The following is a 21,087-nucleotide window of genomic DNA, read 5'->3' as shown; positions in this document are numbered from 1 at the left end:
GGAGCATGCAAATGTCTTACATGGCCAGCACAAGAAGGGTTAATAAATTTCCTCATAGAGATACTAAAATGTCTTTCTCAAGACAGAATTGTCAGATTTTACAGGAAGAAAGAATGGGACATATCTTGTTTAACAAAATACCCTAGAGACAACAGATTGTATGAGGAAGCAGCAGATTCAGAAGAGCACTGGATGCTCAAGAGAGAGAGAGAAAATGATAACTTTAAATTGTAACATCTCTGGAGTAAGAACCATCCTTAAACTTCCTTTTTTTTCATAACAGCACTCAGAACCAGATAAGTAGTGATACCACTTTGAAAAGAGCCATAATGCCTTCCAGGAAACGAGCAGCTTCCATTCAAAGTTTTTTAAGACTCAAAGTAGGAAATAATTTTTGTATTTCTATCAGAATAAGAAAGCAATGGAAGAATGCTGACAGCACGTGGTTTGTCCTGCCTGAAAGTAGTAAAAAGGAATGACAAAGACAAGAAGGGAATTTCCTGACTTATTTAGTCAGGGAATTAATGATCTAGCTTCAGAGTCTAAAAACAAGTAGCATTTCCTATCTCCAGAAACTGGACATAAATTTAAGTGTCTTGTAATGACTTATAGCTGCTTGGATTCTGCAGCATTTCACCTGAGAACACAGTGCAATTTAACATTCAGAAACTTCTTGCTGTTTTGGAAAAACACTTTGAGAAAAACTAATGAAACTATGGTTTTCAGCAAGAATTATTGACTTAAAGGGTGATTAGTAAGAAGTCTGTCAAAGGACGAGTCAACAATGAGTCAACAATAACACACATGGGAGCAAAAAGGGAAATATATTAGGGATTACAGAGAAGCCTATTGTGCCACTTGGCTGAGTTTTGGTTAAGTTTTTTCTTGGACTCTGAGAAAGACACAGATCAGCCAAGAAAGCTGCAGATCATTGAAAGAATATTCCTTAAAATGCAGTATAAACCCATCCTCCCAAGTATGGAAACTATTAACATCTGTTGAAATAGGAACATGTAAATCTGGCTGCTGTTGAAAGGTTAGAAAGATGTGGGAAGTAATATGTAGAAGAGTACATGTGAGGAAAAAAAAGGAACCTGCAACAACACTTCATGTAACAGACATCACAAAACACTACTTACAGTGAGATGTTGATTATAGTTAAGCTCTAATTACATACTCCAGAAATCATCTCTGGTGCTCAAGCTGAAACTAACTTTAGTTCAAAATTTCCGTGACTCAGCCTTTAAATGCTACCTACCTATGAATAGATGCTGATACATTGTGCTTTATACTGCCCTGCACGACTGGAGGTTGAGAAGAAGAGTAAGTTTCCTCCCTGAATTCACTATGTAATGGTGCTTTCCAAAGGAGGAATGGTGGTTTAGCAAAAAAAAAAAAAAAAAAAATCCTTGCATATGGCTGGCAAACATCTTTAAAAAAACATAAAGAATACTTAAGTCTCAGAAAACAGTTATTAAACCTATTCCTACTGTGTTACAAGAAACACTGTGAGCAAAGACCTTTACAGCTGCTTCATAGTTGTTTTTTATTTCGTTTGGGTTTGTGGGTTTTTCCCTAATTCTTTTTTTCTGCAGAGTTTGCAGTACTGTTAAGAGCAGAACAGGCAGACATTTCCCTTAGGTATGACTTAATGAGCCTCTCCAATCATATTCATTATCTCAGCATTTTACTTTTTCCTAAGACTGTGTATAAGAAACAAAAATCACATTTCTAAATCTCGTCTCACTCCTGATCAGTTAAATTTGAAGATTTTAAGTGCAGCTACTGCAACTGCTCTGATCTCTCTGCTTACCTGGCATGGTCTGTTTTAGCTGCTCTTTGTGCCTGTGAAAAACATCTGCTTATTAAGAAACGTTGAAAAATCAGAGCATGCTATTAATTCCAAATACACTTTCTGTGCTAAAACACAATATAATGATGAGGACTGTGACTGCAACATGCAGCCCATGGCCAAGACAGGGCACATAAGAGGCAGCTGTGAAGCTGTGGTCCTTCCCAGAAATTCAGGATGCACAGTTCAGGAGTGCTGGAGGGAAACTCAGGACACAGCAGTGGGCAGCACTGCTGCACACCTAGCAAGAAGGATGGACCAGGGGAGATTATCTTATGAATATTTCTCTTTACCTAACCCTTAAATGTTAACTAAATATGGTCTCAGAAACTCTGTCCTACCAATGATCTATTTTAGGTAAGAAAGCACTCAGAGTAAGTCTTACAGGAAACAGAATGGGATTCTAGGGTGAAAACAAGAATAACAGGTCAAAGCTTTCAGCAAAAGGAAATTAAAAGGCACCACAACTTCCCTCTTCCTTGTATCTCTCAGAATCTGAATGGATTGACAGAATTACTAGCAAATGGGGCCTGGATGATTGCAATTTAAAAATGTGTTCACATTCTCCCTCCCCCCTCCACCACAGTCCCAGACAAGCCAAGGCAAAGTCAGTAGTTTAGAGTGGATGTTCACTGTGACTGAGAGTCTGGAAGAGAGCAAAAATGAGAAATAAATCTAGTACTTGCTGATCCAGCTAATATGAAAGTCAAGGAAATTAGCAAAGCTCCTTGACAAATGTCACAACATTCTTCTGTAGGACAGAACCACTCTGCATTGGATTTGAAGTCTAGGAGCAAAAGGTTGCAAGACACCAAACTTAATTAAAAAAAAAAAATCACAGTTTATTTGAGCTACTTATTCATTAACAGAAGAATCTCTTCCTTTATGCTTGATAGCTAGGGAAATATGCTGTCAATAGCAACAAGAATGTCTCAGAAAAGCAAATTATTTTCTATACAAGGCATATCCATTCAGTTATATAAAAACACTGAAGGAAAGCTAGTGAAAAGTAATCATATTCATGTGATTTTTTTAGTATGTTTGGTCTGGGCTAGAGAAAAGAAACCAAAAAGCATCCTGAAATAGAAAGGTGAAATTTATTCTTTATGGGTAAAACACACCAACAATGCAGAAGGTGACCACGAGGTGGAGGGGGATGACACAGCACACAGCAGACTCACTGCCCTGGACTTCAGGAGAGCAGCCTTTGGCCTCTTCAAGGCCCTACTCAGTGGAGCCCGATGGGAAAGAGCCCTGGAGGGCAGAGGGCCCAAGGATTCTGTCTGGTGTTCAAGGATCACTTTCTCCAAGCTCAGGCACAATGTGTCCCGACACGGAGGCAATGGGGCAAAAATGCCAACAGGCCTCCATGGATGGATGAGGAGCTGCTGAGCAAACTCAGAGCAAAAAAGGAGCTTTCAGAAGGTGGAAATGACAACAGGTGGCTTTGGTGGAATGTAGTAAGATTGTACAGAGTGACAGGGATAATGTTAGGGAAGTCAGGGCCCAGTCAGAATTGAGTGTGCCCCCCCAAACCTTTTTACTATTTCTATTTCCCTCTATATCACATTCACTGTTACATAAAATCTGTATTTTTTACTTTGGCGCATGGTCTCATTGTCACCTAAATTCAGGCAGGGAAGCCTCTCTAATAATTTTAATAACCAGATCTTACCATCATTAAGACAAGCAAAAGCATTGCCAGTGTTATTGGTACTTCTACCATGAACTATTATTGTATGTATTCGAATAACAGAAAAACTTTGATACTATTTCAAATTGCAGTTTAAATTCAATTTGCCAAACCATAAGCCTACATATTTTTATTCAGTATTCATGGTAATAGTTCTTTGTCTCAGAGTTAATAGGTATTATGATTAGTTTTCAGCAGTGACAGGGGAGTTGCATAAATTTCACCTATCTTGATCCTAGGCAAATCATCAGATGCATTAATTTGATTATTTATAATTCTAATTTAAAAATAATAGGCAATCCTGATCACCAGGCAGGTTTGACTTCCTGAAATTACTCTAAATTCTTGCTGAGTTTTAAAGAATTAAAGTATGCCCTAAACTCTCTTAATGGCACCTGTGAGTCACATGTTTTGTAAAGCAATGAAAGGGCAGAATTTACCTTAAAATGTAAACAATTGCTATGCATTTATTTCATTCCTTTATAGATCTGTTGGCTTTGGATGTAAGAATAAACTTTGCTTTCAGCAGTCCCACAGGCATGATTATTACAGGATTTACTGCCTCATATGAATCACTGAAACAGCACTTAAGAAGGAAGTCTGAAATGAAAACTGTAGTATAAATTATATAACTGCTGGATGTTCAATTCCAGTTGAGGATTTTGAGAAGTTTTGTTTTGTTATTCAGTTAAGCTATTTTTGTTTGTTTTTGTTTGTTCTTGTTTGGTAGGTTTATTTAACCTTGAGAAATTTAAATGAGCAACTGACATAATAAGAAAATCAAGGTTGGTGCCATTACAATTTGAAGCTGCACTTCCCAGGAATCATATAATATTTTTCATAATCATAGTGCAGGTGGATTTCAGCATGGATTTAACTGAAATCTTCAATTTAAACCTGCACCTAAGATTTGCATTATCTGAAATATGTTTTGTGTGTAGTAAGAAGTTAAATCATAAAATCATAACTTTTTGGGGGGTTAAGTTTCATAAAGAAATTATAAATGCAAGCTAATGAAGGGTAGTCACCAGAAGGAAAAAAAAGGGGGAAATCCCACAAAATCCAAAAGAAGTATAGGTAAATTTTTCAACACCCAATTTTAGAGCCTACATAAACTTCAGGTTGAATACTGATATTAATAAAAAAATCTTCAGGACTGAATTACAGACTCAGTACATTCCCTGCCCTCTTCCTCCCCAAATCCTGGCATGAGGTACAGGAAAGTCACTGTAGAAGAGAGCTTAAATTGATGTATATTGATTATTTGCTTAAGACAAGATATATACTCCAGGTGAGAAAAGCTGATACACATTGATGATTTCACTGGATAAATGCACTTTAAGCCATATTACATTTCAGTAGCATGAGGAAGACTTCATGAATTCTTTATTTTTACCACTTCTCAGTGAGATCTCTTTTTGAGTAAACTACTCCAGAATATGAACCACACTGATAGAAGGAGGCAAGTCAATTATTTCCATTTCTGCTGACATGTGTTGTTAGCCATTTATTAGCATATCATCTAAGTACACTGAGATCTGCTGACATGATTGGAAGATCTGTGTTTCTGTAGGGCAGCTATTCCCTGTGCTGGAGATTATTGTCAGTAATTCCTTTTTTGCTTTATTTTCATTCTTCAAACTTGCCACTTCAGCTATTTGATGTAAGCAAGCACAGAGGGAGATTACTGTTAGTTTTTCAAGCACAAAACACACTTACTTGCAAGATTAGGTACTTGATTATCCAATAATGTAAATATAAGATATTTTACTCAGCAAATTATTGTATTCTGGCACCTGAAAGTAATGACTTCTTATAATTTCCTTATTTTTCAGATGATGCCAAACTCTAATTGTGGCAACATCAATATGTACCCAGCATACAGCAGAAAAATCTATTCTGAATGCAAACAAAAGGAACTTACCTGACCGCCCATCCCGCTGAAAATCCACATGGTACCATTCACCATCATTCACCTTCTTTTGCAAGGCTTTTATTTTTATAGTACCTGATCCCATGTCTAACAGTAGGTAGAGGTGTCCATCAAGCATCTCAATGGCAAAAAAATCAACCTTCACCATCTGTGGATGTTTGGCATCTTTTTGGTGCCTTGGTTTCCCATGACTGAAAAGAATGAGGCCATTTGGCTCAGTTGTACGAAAGTCAAATGATATTGAGCCTGTTTTCTTGGCATTCCACTTTGGCAGAGAGATGAAAGACTCTGGTGTTTCAAATGTGATTGGATCTAAGGTTGCAACATTCTCACATTTAAATGCTACAACCCCATGAATCTTCATTTTAGGATCCCCTTGCTTGGCAAGTCGAGACAGCTCCAACCTGACATCGTTATTTTTATATACGACCTGCAAGCAAAGCAGAGAAGTTACTCAGAGAAACCTGAGCATTTTAACCAAACAGGCACAATCTTGAATAGGCACATTATTTAGAGGATAATGGTGATGATATATGAATATGATAATTTACATACAAACAAGATGAAATAGCTATTTTCATTGACTAATGATTTAATAATTGTTTTCATTAAACCAAACAAAGTTGCTCTAAAAATATCCCTGGAGTTAATTCCAACAATCTGAAAGAATCTACACATAATTTATACTATGAGTTGCAAATTAGCTTGTGTGGCCTTGATTACTTAAAAGCCTTTTCTGCACAGCCATTCTGCTATTATAAAGAAGTGCTAGATTTCATCTTCCACTAAACCCTTTGTCACTGTCTTAACTCTTCTCTTCATGTACAGAAAATATACCAAGGTCAGACACTTCATAATTTAACATCTTTTCAGTTTGTCCTTGGGGCTGAGGAATAGTAACATTCATGGAATTCATGAGGCTATATAAGATAGGCAAACCAATATCAGAACAGATCAAAACCAGGAAAACCTTTGAGCCTGTTCAATTTGATGAAAAAACCCCCAACCTACATATTTTCCCTGACTGAAGACTTTTCTGATAAAAATGAAATACAGTATTAGTTTTAAATCCAATTGATGTCTGCAGCAAATATTCTTGTTTCAAATCACATTTTACCTTGGTCCAAGAAGCCTGTCATGATGCAACCACTTCCCAGGGTTCTAACGCTTATTAGTGTTGTCTCAAATTGCTGCTCTGAGTTTTCCATAACACAAGAGCTGCTGAAATGAGCTCCCCAGTACCAAAGGCCTACACAAGTGTTTTGTCAATACTTTTAATTGTGCAATAAATTATACACCCAAGCTAAAATACCACTGAAGGGCTGAATACAAAACCTGAGTGACAGAAGCTAAAACTTTCTTCTCTGTTTTTAAGGTTAAGCCCTACATTAAAAAGCATTTTGGAGAAAAAGCAACAGCTCAACAATACCAAGCACTTTGTGCTGAGGCTTCTTCATCTACAGATCTGCACCATTCAGGGCTGGATCACATCTGGCCTTGATCCAATGTTCCAACTATGCAGTGCAGTTTGGAGCTGTTCAGGGAACCCATCACTGGGACTTTACACCCCGGCTGGAGGCTAGAAAATGCTTACTAAATACTTAGGATAGAGCTTCTGGATTAATTTCCTCTGAGACCTGGTTTGAACACACACGAAGCCCTCTCTGACACCCAGTAAGAGAGCACACAGTGGATGCACTGCAGAACTGTGCTACTGTTAAAAATAAAAGCATTTGTACTTACACAGTCTAAGATGACATACCCCACGAGTGATAGTTGCTATCAAAAAATGTTTAAAATTAAAAGAAAAGGAAATGATTGATAGAGTGACATTTTTCAGTAAGAATTGTGTTCATTCCAATTATATTATTATCCACTATTCTAATTTCATCCTAAGACTAGTCAGAATTATTCTACTATAATAAAACATATCCTAAAAGTTAATAAATAAGTCTATTTCTTCATTTTATTCCAGAATTGATACAAGTAGTGTTGTTCCCATGAGAGCTGTTTCTCCGAAGACAACAGATAAACTTCACAGTGGATTGCTGACAGCAGAAATGCTTCTCTGCTACAGAGACTGAGATAATGTGTTCTTCAACTGAAGACATCAGAAGTAAATTGAATTGGACTAAACTGTAATATCAGATAGTAAGGTTCCACATTTCCATTTATCAAATACATCCACAACACCTGAGACTTCACAGACTGTGCAAAGGAGTTTAGAACAGTACTGGAGAACGAGAACATGCAAGTCACCCCTTGTGGGGTGGCTTTCTGTCTTTAGGGTGAGGAAGAAGAAGCCAGGAGACTGGGAGGTTACTCAGAGATATCTGGTCTCATGAAGCATCAATCACTTTCTATGGCAAAGGGGATTTTGGATAGCTCCTGCTTCATTTGAAGAAGTTACAGGGGTAACCTTTCTGGATTAGACCAAAAAGAATTAAACACTGCCAGAGAATGCAATAAATAAAAAAAGGAACAAATCAACTCTCATTAGAACTGAAGCCTGCTCGGTGACAATGGAAGTAAATACAGCAACAAAGAACATGAGAAGATCTTCTTAAATTGGCTTCTGAACAAGAGCAGGTTCCAGGATAAGGTGTATAAATGTACAAAGAGAATTTATTGCTTATGAACAAATCAAACTGTCCGACATTAATGAAACTGATCGGCTGAATATTTAATTAGGAATTGATAGATATGTTGAAAAGTTCAGCAGACTAAAGGAAAGCTAGGTATTCTTTGAAGTCTAAAACTATGATCTGAAGTAATTTGCCAAATCAGAAATATTTTCTAATAGTTATGGTTTAAGAACATAATGGACAAAGTGAAATGGTTTTCTTAATACCTCGTAACCAGCTCTTTAATTAACATGATATATAATGTATGAGGGAAACGTTGCCAGAACACTTTAGTAACAGGGAAATATTTTCAATTTTATGCCATCAATATTAAAAATATTCTTGGAATCCCTAAATATTTTAAGTGATAATTTTGTGCTTCCCAATTCCACAAGAGAAACTTTGTAGCTACTGAGAAGCAAATGATTGCATTTTATTACATATGTTGTGGGGAAACTTGAATAAAGCCTATATCTATGTTTTAGAGTGCACATGTTCCAAGTTTTAGAACGTGCTTATGTTCATTTACTCTTTCTAAATGGAAAATTTTGAACCGAATTATCATGGATAATTAGTAATAAACCAGGAATATACGAACCATAATTGAAAAGACCTGTAAACTATTAACTGAACACAGCTTGCATTTTGGAGCCTGTTTCCTGGTATTATGATGGGATTCTTACCCCTCTCCCTCCCTATCCATGAAAAATGTACTCAGCCATCAGTGAAGCACAGCAAAAGGAGAAAAGCGGTACGTTCACAGAAATTAGTTGTCATTAAGTTTTGGGAAAGCCACTGAACAGTAAGGAATAATTCTGAGACTAATATCTGCTTTATAACTCATGAAGGTACACGCTTCGGAAACAACTGCCTCTGGGGTACAAATAACTTACTGATTTATCCATTGATTTTGCCTTTTAATTTTTTCTTGCTTCTGGTTACATAAGGACAAACATATTTTTAATAGGTCTTATATTATCTGCTACTTCCATCCGAGGCACACAACACACAGCGTTAACTCAGTACATTCTCCCTCCTTTGGGGAGAAGGATCCACAATCAGTCAAGCAAAGGGAATTTGCAATGGAGAAATATTGGAGTCACAATCCCCTTTACTCCCACACAACCCACCAGTCACTATGCTGGTATCCATTGGGTTGGTGTCACCATCATATTTTTTGAAAAATCCCATTTGCCCAGGATTTCTCTCCTAGGAAGTTGAGAAGCCTCAGAGAAAAAGGAAAACAATAAATATCTGTTTCTCTTCTCCTGTGTTTTGCTGGTTTGGAATGTATTTGGACATTCTTTACCAACTGGTCATTGTTTAAATTGGTTTCAAGTGAATTGTTTTAACTTAATAACCAATCACGGTCAGGCTGTGTCAGACACTGAAGGGAGAGTCACAAGTTTTCATTAACATTCTTTGTAGGCTTCTGTCTGCATCCTCTCCCTATTCTTTAGTATAGCTTAGTAGAGCATTCTTTATTATAATGTAATATAAAATAATAAATTAGCCTTCTAAGAACATGGAGTCAGGTTCATCATTTTCTTCCCTTCATCTGAGGTACCCCAGAAATACCACAGGCTGGCCCTGGGTTTTAGCTTGCTCTTGCCCTCACTTTCATACCTGAGCAACAATCTAAGATTCATGCATATGAAACTGCCAGCCCTCAGGGAATTGTTTCATGCCATTAAGAGCACCTTGAATTTGTCTTGCGTTCATTCTGTTCTTTACTGCTAATATCAGGTAAGTTTCAAGATGTCAGTCTTTAAAAAATATAATTACCCCATTCTTAAAAACTATAAAAGGTCACCTAAACTCCCAAGAAAAACAGAGCAGTTAGCAATTCCCCATATAATTTGCAACCAAGCTATCCAAAGTGAGGAAGAAATTCATGTTCTAAGAGAAACAGGACAGAACATTTTACAACCAAGATTCAGGCTTCCTTTGCTACAACCACATGCTGGGTAACTTGCAATTTCACAGGGCTTAATAAGTCCATCTTTGAGACAGCAATTATTACCTAAAGGTCAGTACTCTCTTTAATGTGGTCTATGGTCATCTTGGAGCACAACCTAAATTAATTCATGCTTCCCAAAGATGTATCATGTATAGGGTTTTTTGTAAGCTGGGGCATTATGCAATGAACTCCAGAAGTGTAAAGAGGAATAAATCTATGAATGACCCTGAGAAAAGGTGAAGGAAATGAGAAGGAATTTGTACTAGGAATGTATCCAAAATATGTAACTGTTCAATTATCAAATGTACAAGTTAAGAAAATTTAAAAATAATAATAAAAAAAACCCAGAAGAACTCTATCAGTTCTTTCTACTGACCCTATCCCAAGTAATTTAGAATGATGAAAGTGTGAAAGAATCCAGATTCCAACTCTATTTTCAATTCCAAGTGCAGCCCTTCCAACATCAAATTTTGTGAATGAAGAAAAGGCATTATTTTGTAAAAATGCCTAACGTATGTCCAAATACTGACCACCTCTGCTAACAATGGCTTTGCCGTCATTGTGATTTAAAACTATTTAAATTATTATGAAGCATTTATTTCAAATTAATTTACATTCTTAAAACCAAAGATAATCCTTAAGAAGCTGATCACATCACCTGATTTGCAGCATCCAGGTTTCCTTGAGAACCAGAGGAAACACAGGATTTCAGAGCACCCACCATTATGACCTTACTCCTAAGAACTTGTCTATTTACTTGACTGTGAGATGAGGTAAAATACTTTTCTGAATGCAATTTGAATAAATGGATGAATCCTGTATCAAAACCTGTTAAAAATTGGATTATATAAATCTTTGTAACCATAAAACAGTACTTTCATATTTTCATATTTCTGTGAAACCTGGATCACCTGGTGCATGTAATGGCAATTAATTCTCCAAAATGGAAATTAATGTCACCCAAAATGGCTCAGGTAAGCACTGTCAATGTACAGATTTCCCCTGAAAAGTGGTCTCAGCAGGAGGGAACTTGCTGATGTCAGAAACTGTAACAATAGGACTTGTAATAAGAGGAACCTGAGGAAATTTTTTCAGTTTGCTTTACCAGCCACTAGAATTTCCATGCTCCTTAAGAACTACCTGGTGCACACAGCATCACATTCCCCAGAAATCCAACTGCAAAACTGACCACCAACAGTTATCATGTATTTTTTTAGCACTTGCTGTATGGTTCTGACCTAACCTGGGTACTTAAACTTCTCACAGGAGGCTTGTCACTTTGCTAATGTGCCTCCATGCATTTTCAAGCTCTAAAATGAATACATCAAGGAACACAAACTACAGACTATTTACACAAAACTTAAGGAGCCTAAGATCAAATGTTTGCAATAGGGTGCATTTTTGAACACAATGTGAAAGCACACAACACGAAGGACAACAGCTACTAAAGCCTCTTCATCATAAACCAGCTTTGTTTTCTGAACATAGAGAAGAAATTGGGGAGCTTATTGAATGCTCCAGGGGAATAACTTATTCTTCCCCAAGTGAAATGGTTCTTGTTCTCCTGAGGTCAACATTTGTGCAAATGTGGTGGTGATGGGGCATGTAGAAAGGGGGTCATTGAGCAGCAGAATAAAACAGAGGTATCTCTAGAGTCTTACTAAGTGGAAGGTAAGCCTAAGGACAACAGGAGAGGGTTCTGTGGTATGGATACATAAACACTTGGAGAAAACAATAGCATGTGTATTTCGTTGCATTATTTTAGATCAATTAATATGGTCTGAGAAACTGCCCTGGAAGATTAAGCTCAAAAAACCCCTTGACTTAATTGATCAAATAAACAAACAAACATAACAGAAAAGTACTGCAGTGCAGCAAATTCCTTGGAGTATATATCTGGGAGTTTCACATTCTGCTGTTTCTTCCTCCTGTCCAGTCTGAGCATCCAAAACCACAGAGTGCAAACAGATCTCATTCAAACTTTTGAAAAATATTAAATGGGCTTGTGCAAGGCAAACATATTATTTATACAGTATGCTGATGTGCTTTGTTCTGCTTTTTCTTGCACTGTTTAGAACTTTATATATAACAAGCAGATTTTTTAAGTCAGACATTCTCTCCACAGACTACTTTGACCTAAGGCAGAAAGAAGAAAACCATTATAATGACTCTTGTGTTAGGAGGTCAGGACCAGTAATCCAGGGATTTGGGTTTAACCTGCACCTAAATGCCTCACAGACAACTTAATTTCTCCTTCTCTATAAATTGGATACAGCAGCTTGTCACAGGACAGCAACTTTCTTGAAGACTGAAGTTTACATTACCAGCACAAAAGCTAGTGAAACTTCATCCAAAATCAGACACATTTACACACACATTTTCTATAGGGTCTCAATTCCTCATTTTCTTTTAAAGGAAAACAGTATGATATAGTTCTCACTTTCTAGTGTGCAACTACAAAGTCCAGAGCTCACTGATCACTCGGATAAAAAACCACCAAAGTGCACCCAATCTGTTCAAAAGCTGCACAAAACAAAAGCTGAACTTGAGCAATCCATACCTCAGGGTGAACACAAAAGCTTAGCATCCTATGCCCTGATAATGCATTTGGCAAATGCTTTAATGCCACACTACATGGCTGACTAAAGACAACAAATTAGTGATGTTTGTTGTTTCTGTAACTAAGCTACATGGACCTTTTCTGCACCCCCCCTTCCTTAAAATAACAGGATACATTGCACATTGGGCTCTTGGAAAACTTCTGTTTACACAAAGCAGGCATACTTAACACACACAAATTTATTTAAACTGCTAATTATCTTATCCCTGCAAATTCTAGGAATGAAAAGGGGCACAAAACAAAAGGCTAAAATTACCTTAACCACAGGGAATTTCACTATGATTTCAACAGGACACCTACATTTCTACTGTGGATTGAATATCGTCACTCTCCTACCCCCAAATAATGATGTAAAAAGAATGGGAAGAAACAAAAATAATCAAACCAAACCAGAAAAACACACACCCAAACAAACCCCCACAAATTCAGTACAAAGCAGATATATTAACTACTCTAAGGCAACAAAAAAGTTGTTAAAGGATAGATACACCTGTAGAAACAAAACCAATTCTGACAGAAACAAAGTTACAGGCATACTGTGAGTGTGAATTTAGATTCCCTGTGCAGTATGGGCAGTCAGCTATTTGCAGAATTAATACAGACATGACAGCTCATCTTCTAGGAAAACTAGTCTTTCCTGCTGGAGTTTTGGATGTGGATCCCAGAAATGCTTGTTTCTTCTCTCTCCTCCTTTGACTGCCTGAATAGAGATGTTTTTAGGAGATGCCAGAAAATGCCTTTTTATGTTCTGAGTTACTGGAATATCATTTAACATGATATATTGGCAGAACTCAGGAAGAAAAGAAAATCAACTTTTTTTTTTCCAATAACATTGATAATGGGATTGTTATGTTTTTCACCCTGCTGTGGACACAGGTCTTTTGAAGATCTTTTTTCCCCTCTTCAATAGACTATTTTGCTATTCTTTGTATGTCCTGCTGTCTGCTGCCAGACTGCTAAATGTTTCTGACTGTGGTTGCTATGGCAAGGACTCATAGAAATTTCTTGGCAACAGCTAAGTTGCAGAGTTTAGGGACAAGTTGGTTCCACAAAAGCTCTATTGGCTCCTTAGTAAAGATAAAGCCTTTACCAAGACATAAGTCATGAAATAAAACCAAGAAAAACAGGAACCACCGAAAGGAAAACAAAATCTATTATTGAAGGCAAAAGCAGCTTTGCATTAATATACTGTATGAAGTCTAAGAAAGAAAACAAATTACATGCTACCTCCAATGACTGTTTGGGAAAAGCAAAGGACTACAGGAGACTCAGTTTTCATGCTGGATTTCAGCTTTTTCCTCTTCTTTCTTTCACAGTGCAGCAAGAGTTACCCAAGATTAATTCTGCAGCAAAGTCAGAAATGTGCTGGTTTTTCTCTTTCTCCATTAACCATTCTTACTCAAGATCAAGTAAAAACTCTTTAAGGACTACAAGAAAGAGGGGCTGTAAAGCAGTACACCATCATTACCATTTGTAGGGTTCAAGGATTATTTCTGTAACATAGTATTGATTAAATGCTAGAAATTCCCTATCTTTTGCCCTTAAAGCTTTAAATTCAAGGTCATAACACACAGAAGCAAATAATGGAAAAACAAAAAGATCATATATCTCTATGCAAAAAATTAATGTTCTAAGGAACAGCTCAACTCAGGTGCATTTGAAGGCAAGACAGATGTACATAAAATCTGAGTTACCTTTCATTACAGTATGAGTCAAATAAGTTAAAATTTGAAGTCGTCACAAAAAGAGAAAAATAATGAATCTTAAATTAAAATCTAAAATGAGCTCAACACAATCCAAGTAGGGGAGGTCAGGGGTCTGAACACAAACAGAAACTTATTAAAAAAATGCAGTTACCAACACACCTAACCCTGAATACCTGAAATATTTGAACAAACTTTTTTTTCCATATTAAACATGATTGAAGACAAGAAAAAATCTGTAGGCTTGAAATTAAATATATATTGTCAATTCTGTATATCCTTTGGTGAAATGACGGAGGTTTATTCCACCCCTCACTAGATTTTCCTTCCTTCCTTCAGCCTCTTCTGTAAGTTTTTTAGTAGCTGCCAACTTATGAGTCTTAATTTATTGTTGCTCCAGAATAATAAACACCCAGCTGGCTTTTTCTTCCTCTCCTCTCTCACCTGTATAGGTTACTCCAGCTGAATAGCTGGCTCTTGGCTCTGGGTGTTTTTAGCTGCTCTCTGGTTTGGACTCATCCCTCTTTCCCAATTCCTGGTTTGAAAGACCCTTCTGTTCCACTGAGAGGAAAATGGCCCTCTTTTATGAGCTTTTGGCCAGCCTCCATTTAGAAACCTCATTCCCTCTCAGCTCTGTTGGCTGACTATTGGCTGAGTGAAGTTGGCTACTAGTTGACAAGCTTTAGAAACTTTGCTTCTCCCATTCTGAGACCCAGGACAGTTCTTCCTCCTTAGCTTAACAGCTCTCTGATTTTCTGTGGTATTAATTTAGCAGTAATTTATGCAGCTGTCAGCTAAATTTCTCATCTACCAAGATAGGCTAAATGGTTTAAAAATCAAAATGAAAATCAAATTCCCACCCATTAACTACACTGGGCACCTTCCTGGAAGACATCCAGAAAAATCCTTCCCTACCTTTACCTGCAATTTCTTCTGAATCCTTACAATCTTTTTAACATATTCTTTTAGCTTTCCAGTACTGCAACATGAGCAACTCATCACATCAGTGTTTTGCAACCATCTTTGCCTTCCCAGACACCTATGGCAATTGGAAGATAAGTTTCCTGTGGTACTTTTGCATTCAAGGTTATTGCTGTAACTGCAAGACAAAGGCATCAAGCCACCACAGGTTATTCAGAGGCAGCTTTTCCCCCACCAGTTCCCCAAGACAGAAAGGTACAGCTGGAAGCTGCTGCCACTGCTTTCCTTGGCACTTGGTTCTGTGCCCTTTTCTAAACAGCCTGTATTTTCTGAAGTGGCAAATGAAGAAGCAGCACTCATGCAGAGCAGCAAGAGGAAAAGCAGGGCTCTTCCAACATCAAAAAATCTGATCTGTATAGCCCACAATGTGTGTGGCTAAAAGCATTGAGACATTTTCAAGAAAATAATTAAGTAATGAGATATTTTTAAGGCATTGCTTTTCTGTTGAAAGCTATCTCTAACCAAAGTCTACCTATGGGTCAGCTTTATGTTAATAAATGGTTTTGAGGTTATAGCTGTCCTCCAAAATAGACTAGCTAACTAATTAAAGTTAATTACCACCGTACTGACAAGGAAGAGGGATGTGTTATTTGATTTTGAAGACATGCCATCTCATTGCAGTGAGAGAATGCAACAGAGCACACCTAAGCGTGGTGTTTAAAGGGTCTGATTCTGCTTGATGGCCTCCAAGCCTGAGACTTTGGGGTCAGCCTAGTGTTAAAGGAATTTCAGACAATACAATTTACCTTTGGTTTAGTACTGAGCAGGAGGTCCTCAGCCTCAAGCCAAATCAATTCCTCTGAGAGATAATCAGAAAAAACAACATAATACCTCCACAGTGTTCATCTAAGAACATTCCAGAAAAGCAGCTTGCCATACCAAATGAACTGCCAACAAGAACCTTTACACAAGTTATTGCAATTTAACTCAATTTTAAGCTTTTAAAAGTATATTGTTCTGCAAAATATTTTTGATTATGTAAATGTGCCTGTCAAAATAAACACTCCTCACAGTGAGCTGGGTTTTTTAAAGAGCTGTAAAGAGAACTAAGTCTGAGTAAAGGGTAGATGGTGCAATTAAGCATTTATCACTTCCCTATGTCTTTGGGTACATCAATGGAGTGTCTCAGCAATGTTCTGTCATTTCTTTTCATCATTAGATTTTTTTTTTTCATTTCAAATAAACACTTCAACTTGAAGCTACTTTAAATATAAAACATATTGTCAAATGTTCTCTAATACCCTTCAGAAAAGTGGGAGGAAAACAGGTTTTTCCTTGAACAAAAGTGTCAGGCAAAAAATGATTTTCTATTTTCCCTAAAATATCTTCTTGAGAGTACACATGGCATATGCTGAGTTATACATATATAAAAAAATTAATAAAGGATATACATGAAACCTAAATAAAAAATTAAGGTAGCCACATCTATGGTAGTAACAATTGCTTGTATTTATCTCAGTAAAACTCCATTTCACAACAAAATACAAGATTATGCAAAGAATTGCAGCATTCCTTTTCTTTGGAAAAGTTTGACAAAATTACTTTCAAGACTCTGCTCTCTCTAGTGGGGATTTAGTCTTGCTGAAGTGACTTGCAATGTTTAATAATTGTGAGAAAGCCTCCTATTTAAAGGCTAAATCAGGATTATTTAGCAAGCAGTTGATGATGTCTAATTAAAACTTTAGTTTGGGAGTATATAAGAGATAAGAAGGCAAAACTCAGTGCAGTTATGACTATTGCACCCACAAAAAAAAAAGCATTTACCTTTCAACAGAAAATGAATGAGCAGTCTCATTCTGACTGAAAAATAGATTTGAATACAATATTTAGTAAGCATGAATAAAAATTCTGTGGAAAAGATATTTATATAAAGTATTAATTGCAATATGGACCAGGGCATGTGACTAAATCCTGCTGTGTGATGTCAGCAGGAGCAGGGAAGGCTCACTCTGTCTGCCTGGGCTGCAGTCAGACCCAGGGCACCAAGGAGTCTGTGGAAGTGTTTGGCTTTCACAAAGACAAAAAACACCAAGAGGATGACAGGAGGCAGGTTGCTCTCAGAAATTGTAATTATTAATAATTTGGTCTTGTGAAAGCTGGCCCCTAGCTGAGTATGGCAATACACTTTCAAAGTGCAAGTTAAGGAACTCAAATTCCTAGCAGCTTTTGATATTAATAATCTGACTCAACAGATACAGCAGTCTCGAGACATCATTTTTGCTGTTATTCACATTATTTCTAAATCTGTCTCACAGAAATGACAAACTTGTCAAGTCTTATGCTTTCCAACAACTTCCTCTGTGCCTGTACAAAAAGGAAGGTTGGCATACTGATTAATGTGATTTATTTCTACTTGGAGTATTTGCTCTTACCCATTACTTACATAAGTTTGGCATTTACTTCATAGCTGAATTGGAAATTGTAAAACACTACCTTTTTCATCTCTAGTATTGGCACAATTAATTCTATCATATGTTACTACTCCTAAACTTGGACCAATTTCCAAAACATCTGAATGCACCATACCTTTTTTCATTTCTATCTTTGGTCAGATAGAAAAAAACCCCCATGCAAAACAAAAAAAATAACCTGCCCCTGCTTATCTCTGTTATTTTTATTTAGCTGAAATAATGCCCATGAGGTGTTCTCATTAGCTTGATTATATCAGCATATCAGTTCTTGAAACTGATAATAATGGAACCCCCAAACACAGATCCAAAAGAAGGATTTCTGCAAAATTTTAAGGCGTCAGATGTACTGGAAATTTTGTTTGCACATTCACAGCTGAGCCAAAATACTGAAGCTTTTACCCACATAAGTCATCTCAATGAAGTTTCAATGTATTTTATCATTCTCTTCCTCAGTGTAACCTTATAATTTGCAAGTTTGAAGATATTTGAGCTGTACATGTAAAGAAATAACCAATTTTTACAAGCTACAATTCTGACCAAAATAAACACTTTTTAAGACTGGATACACATCTAGAGCTCCAAACATCTGAAAAACTGACTTGACTATGGACTTTTGAATGAAATACTAGAACTCTAGTTGAGCATACTAGAACTCTAAAATGTTTAGGTAATTGACTTTAAAACTGGCTTAGATTTTTTAAAAACCATTTTAATTCTTATTAAATGGATGCTAAGTATGTTTCAGGAAAAATTGGTGGAAATATCAACCTAGCTTCCAGTTAAACATATTGAAACAATCATAAAAAAGTTAAATAACTCTATTTTTAGTTTGACAATTAGATGATACTGGGAGTGTCTCAATAGGCACACATGGATTTTTATATTTCTACAAATCTTGTTCATTAAAGTGTTTTAAAGCATACATTTAATCTTTACTATCTGGAAGAAATAATTATTGCCTCATTATTGCTTTCAAGCTGTCCAGTTAAAACTTGGAAAATATGCACAGTCTAAATGGCAAAGCAGCATCTCAGTCCTCAGTAGCTTTTACACATACAAAATTCTTTGGAATAAGTCTTGGAAAGGGAACATTCATTATTTAGGGTTTTTTCCCTCTGTGACAGTATAGATTTTATATTAAAAAAAAACCCAAAACCAAAAAATAAAACCTTACAGAACAAACAGAATCAAATGAACTAATCCCTGTCTTGTTCAGAATTATTACAGAATAAGGGGAGTTAGAAGGGGCCCTTCAAGATCATCATGTCCAGCTGTCAGAACCCAGGAAATTCCTCTGGCTGCCCTGGAGGACTCAAGCCCCTGCCCAAGGGGCTCAGAGACCTTGGCACAGAGCCCAAGACCCCTGTGCCTTTGATTTAGCCCTTGGAAAAAACAATCACCAACCTTTATATGAAGAATTACAAATCAAAAGAATTTAAGTGGAATGACAGTGAATTTATCACAGGGTGAAAAATAGATTTTTTTGGGGTGTTTTAGAACGGGGGTTCAGGGAGTAAGATGGAGGAATCTGGGAGTGTCCAGTCTTTCTCCTTCTTCTTCTTGGCCTCCATCTTCTGCTGTGATGTTGGCACTTTTAGTTTGGTTTAGAGTGGAAGCTCACTGTCTAACATAGGTGATAGGTATTGGAAAGTAATTGCAAACATTGTACACGTGGGTTTTAGTATAAAAAGATAACACTGCCCCAGGGGCAGGCAGAGTGCCTCTGGCTGTCCTGCTGAGCAGACCTTGGCTGGGCAGGAGAAAGAATTTTATAGATAAGATACAATAAACAACCTTGAGACCGAGAACTGAAGAGCTCTGACTCCTTCTTTGAGTGCCGAGCTGGGAAAAGAGACTTTCTAATGTATCTCGGGGGCACTGTGACCAGCTAGAGTCCCGAGATCCAGCTCTGGGCTTTGCACAGAACAGCCCAAGGGTCACATGTTTGTTGTCCAAATGCTTCTCCAACTCTGTCAGGCTTGGTGCTGTGACCACTGCCCTGGGGAGCCTGTTGCAGAGCCCAAGCACCCTCTGGGTGAAAAACCTTTTCCTGATACCCAACCTAAACCTCCCCCGACTCAGTTTCATGCCATTTCCTCACACTCAATCGCATTTGTGAGTGCCCCCAAAAGCAGAGTCTCATCTGAAAAAGCACAGAAAAAATCTGCCAACTCCTGACAGGTTTCACAGAGGTTTCTCCAGCAGAAACAAGTATTACAATAGCAGTGGTAAATAAGTATATCTTGTGAGCAAAGGTTGGAAGGGCCAGGAAGCTGACATCTAGGTGCTCATGCTTGTCAATTTTACCAGCCAATTCTGGACTCTGATGATGCATTAAAGTATTATGTTCTCAAGGAACTTCATGATCATATCTTTTAGTATAATACATCATCAAATCGCCCTTTCTAATATAATGTATCCCTATTTAACGTGCAAGAAATCACAGGAACACAGCCCACTTACTTTCTGTGGTTTTGGATTAAATGACCTTAAAAAGATTTGCATTTCCAGTAAGGAAAAGAAAACTTTGACTAAAGAAGTGGAGAATATGGGCAACAAACATCTAAACATCACTCTCAAACAAGGTTTGCAGCCTTACAATGTCCAGGAAAATGACATTTTGAGAATTCCTGTTCTATGATTCCGGAGGAACAAGACTCATCAAAATCTTCCTGCCAGTTTTTGTCAGTTTATTGGCTGGCTGTTGAAATCCAGCCTGCATTTTGCAATCTTTTAAATTTGCCTTATCTCACACAGAGCAAAATATTCTGGCTTTTTCTCCCAAATATAGCGACAGATGAAATATAGAGAAGTATTTTCTTTTCAAACATTTTCTTGGAATAGCTTTTCCTGTATCTTGCATATTTCAATTTTAATCCTGATGTTGCTGAGTTGTGCTGAATATTTAATTTATGCTAACATGTCACTTTTTTTTCTCCCCATCTATATAGGTATGAATATTTATTAACAAAGCAGTAGCTGACCTGCACCTTGTATCCTCTGAAAAACATATGCACAGTGGGAAAATGGAATGAGAAGGGAAGAAGAGAAAACTTCTTTTTCCATCTTTAAAGCACAAAATAAGCACTCTCCAAACTTCTTTTTCCATCTTTAGAGCACAAAATAAGCCCTCTCCATAAGAATGGCATTAACAAAAAGGAACATGTTGTTCCTTATGGTAATTATTTTAAGCATCCCATCTAGAGGCTCAGGAAGCTCAGTTATTTCCAAGTCTGGCATGGGCAGAGTAAAAAGAGTGAGGAAAAGGACATAGAAAGAATAGGCATACTCTGAGGGACCAGTGATGAAG

At 37.1% G+C, this 21,087-nt stretch overlaps 1 protein-coding gene across 8 annotated transcripts in view; it reads right to left on the bottom strand.

The window, feature by feature from the left end:
• The window catches only part of NRXN1 (neurexin 1), a 672,843-nt gene that overhangs the window by 399,143 nt on the left and 252,613 nt on the right, over window positions 1–21,087 (bottom strand). For all 8 annotated transcript variants that reach the window (XM_059840820.1, XM_059840821.1, XM_059840822.1 and 5 more), the window contains one exon: window positions 5,470–5,908. In XM_059840820.1, coding sequence (XP_059696803.1) covers window positions 5,470–5,908 — 439 coding nt within the window. The remainder of the gene's footprint in view (window positions 1–5,469; window positions 5,909–21,087) is intronic.

The sequence above is a fragment of the Haemorhous mexicanus genome, chromosome 3 (genome assembly GCF_027477595.1).
Source record: "Haemorhous mexicanus isolate bHaeMex1 chromosome 3, bHaeMex1.pri, whole genome shotgun sequence".
NCBI classification, from domain to species: Eukaryota; Metazoa; Chordata; class Aves; order Passeriformes; family Fringillidae; genus Haemorhous; species Haemorhous mexicanus.
The sequence above is the reverse complement of the archived record's forward strand: the minus strand, read 5'-3'. Positions and strand labels throughout refer to the sequence as shown.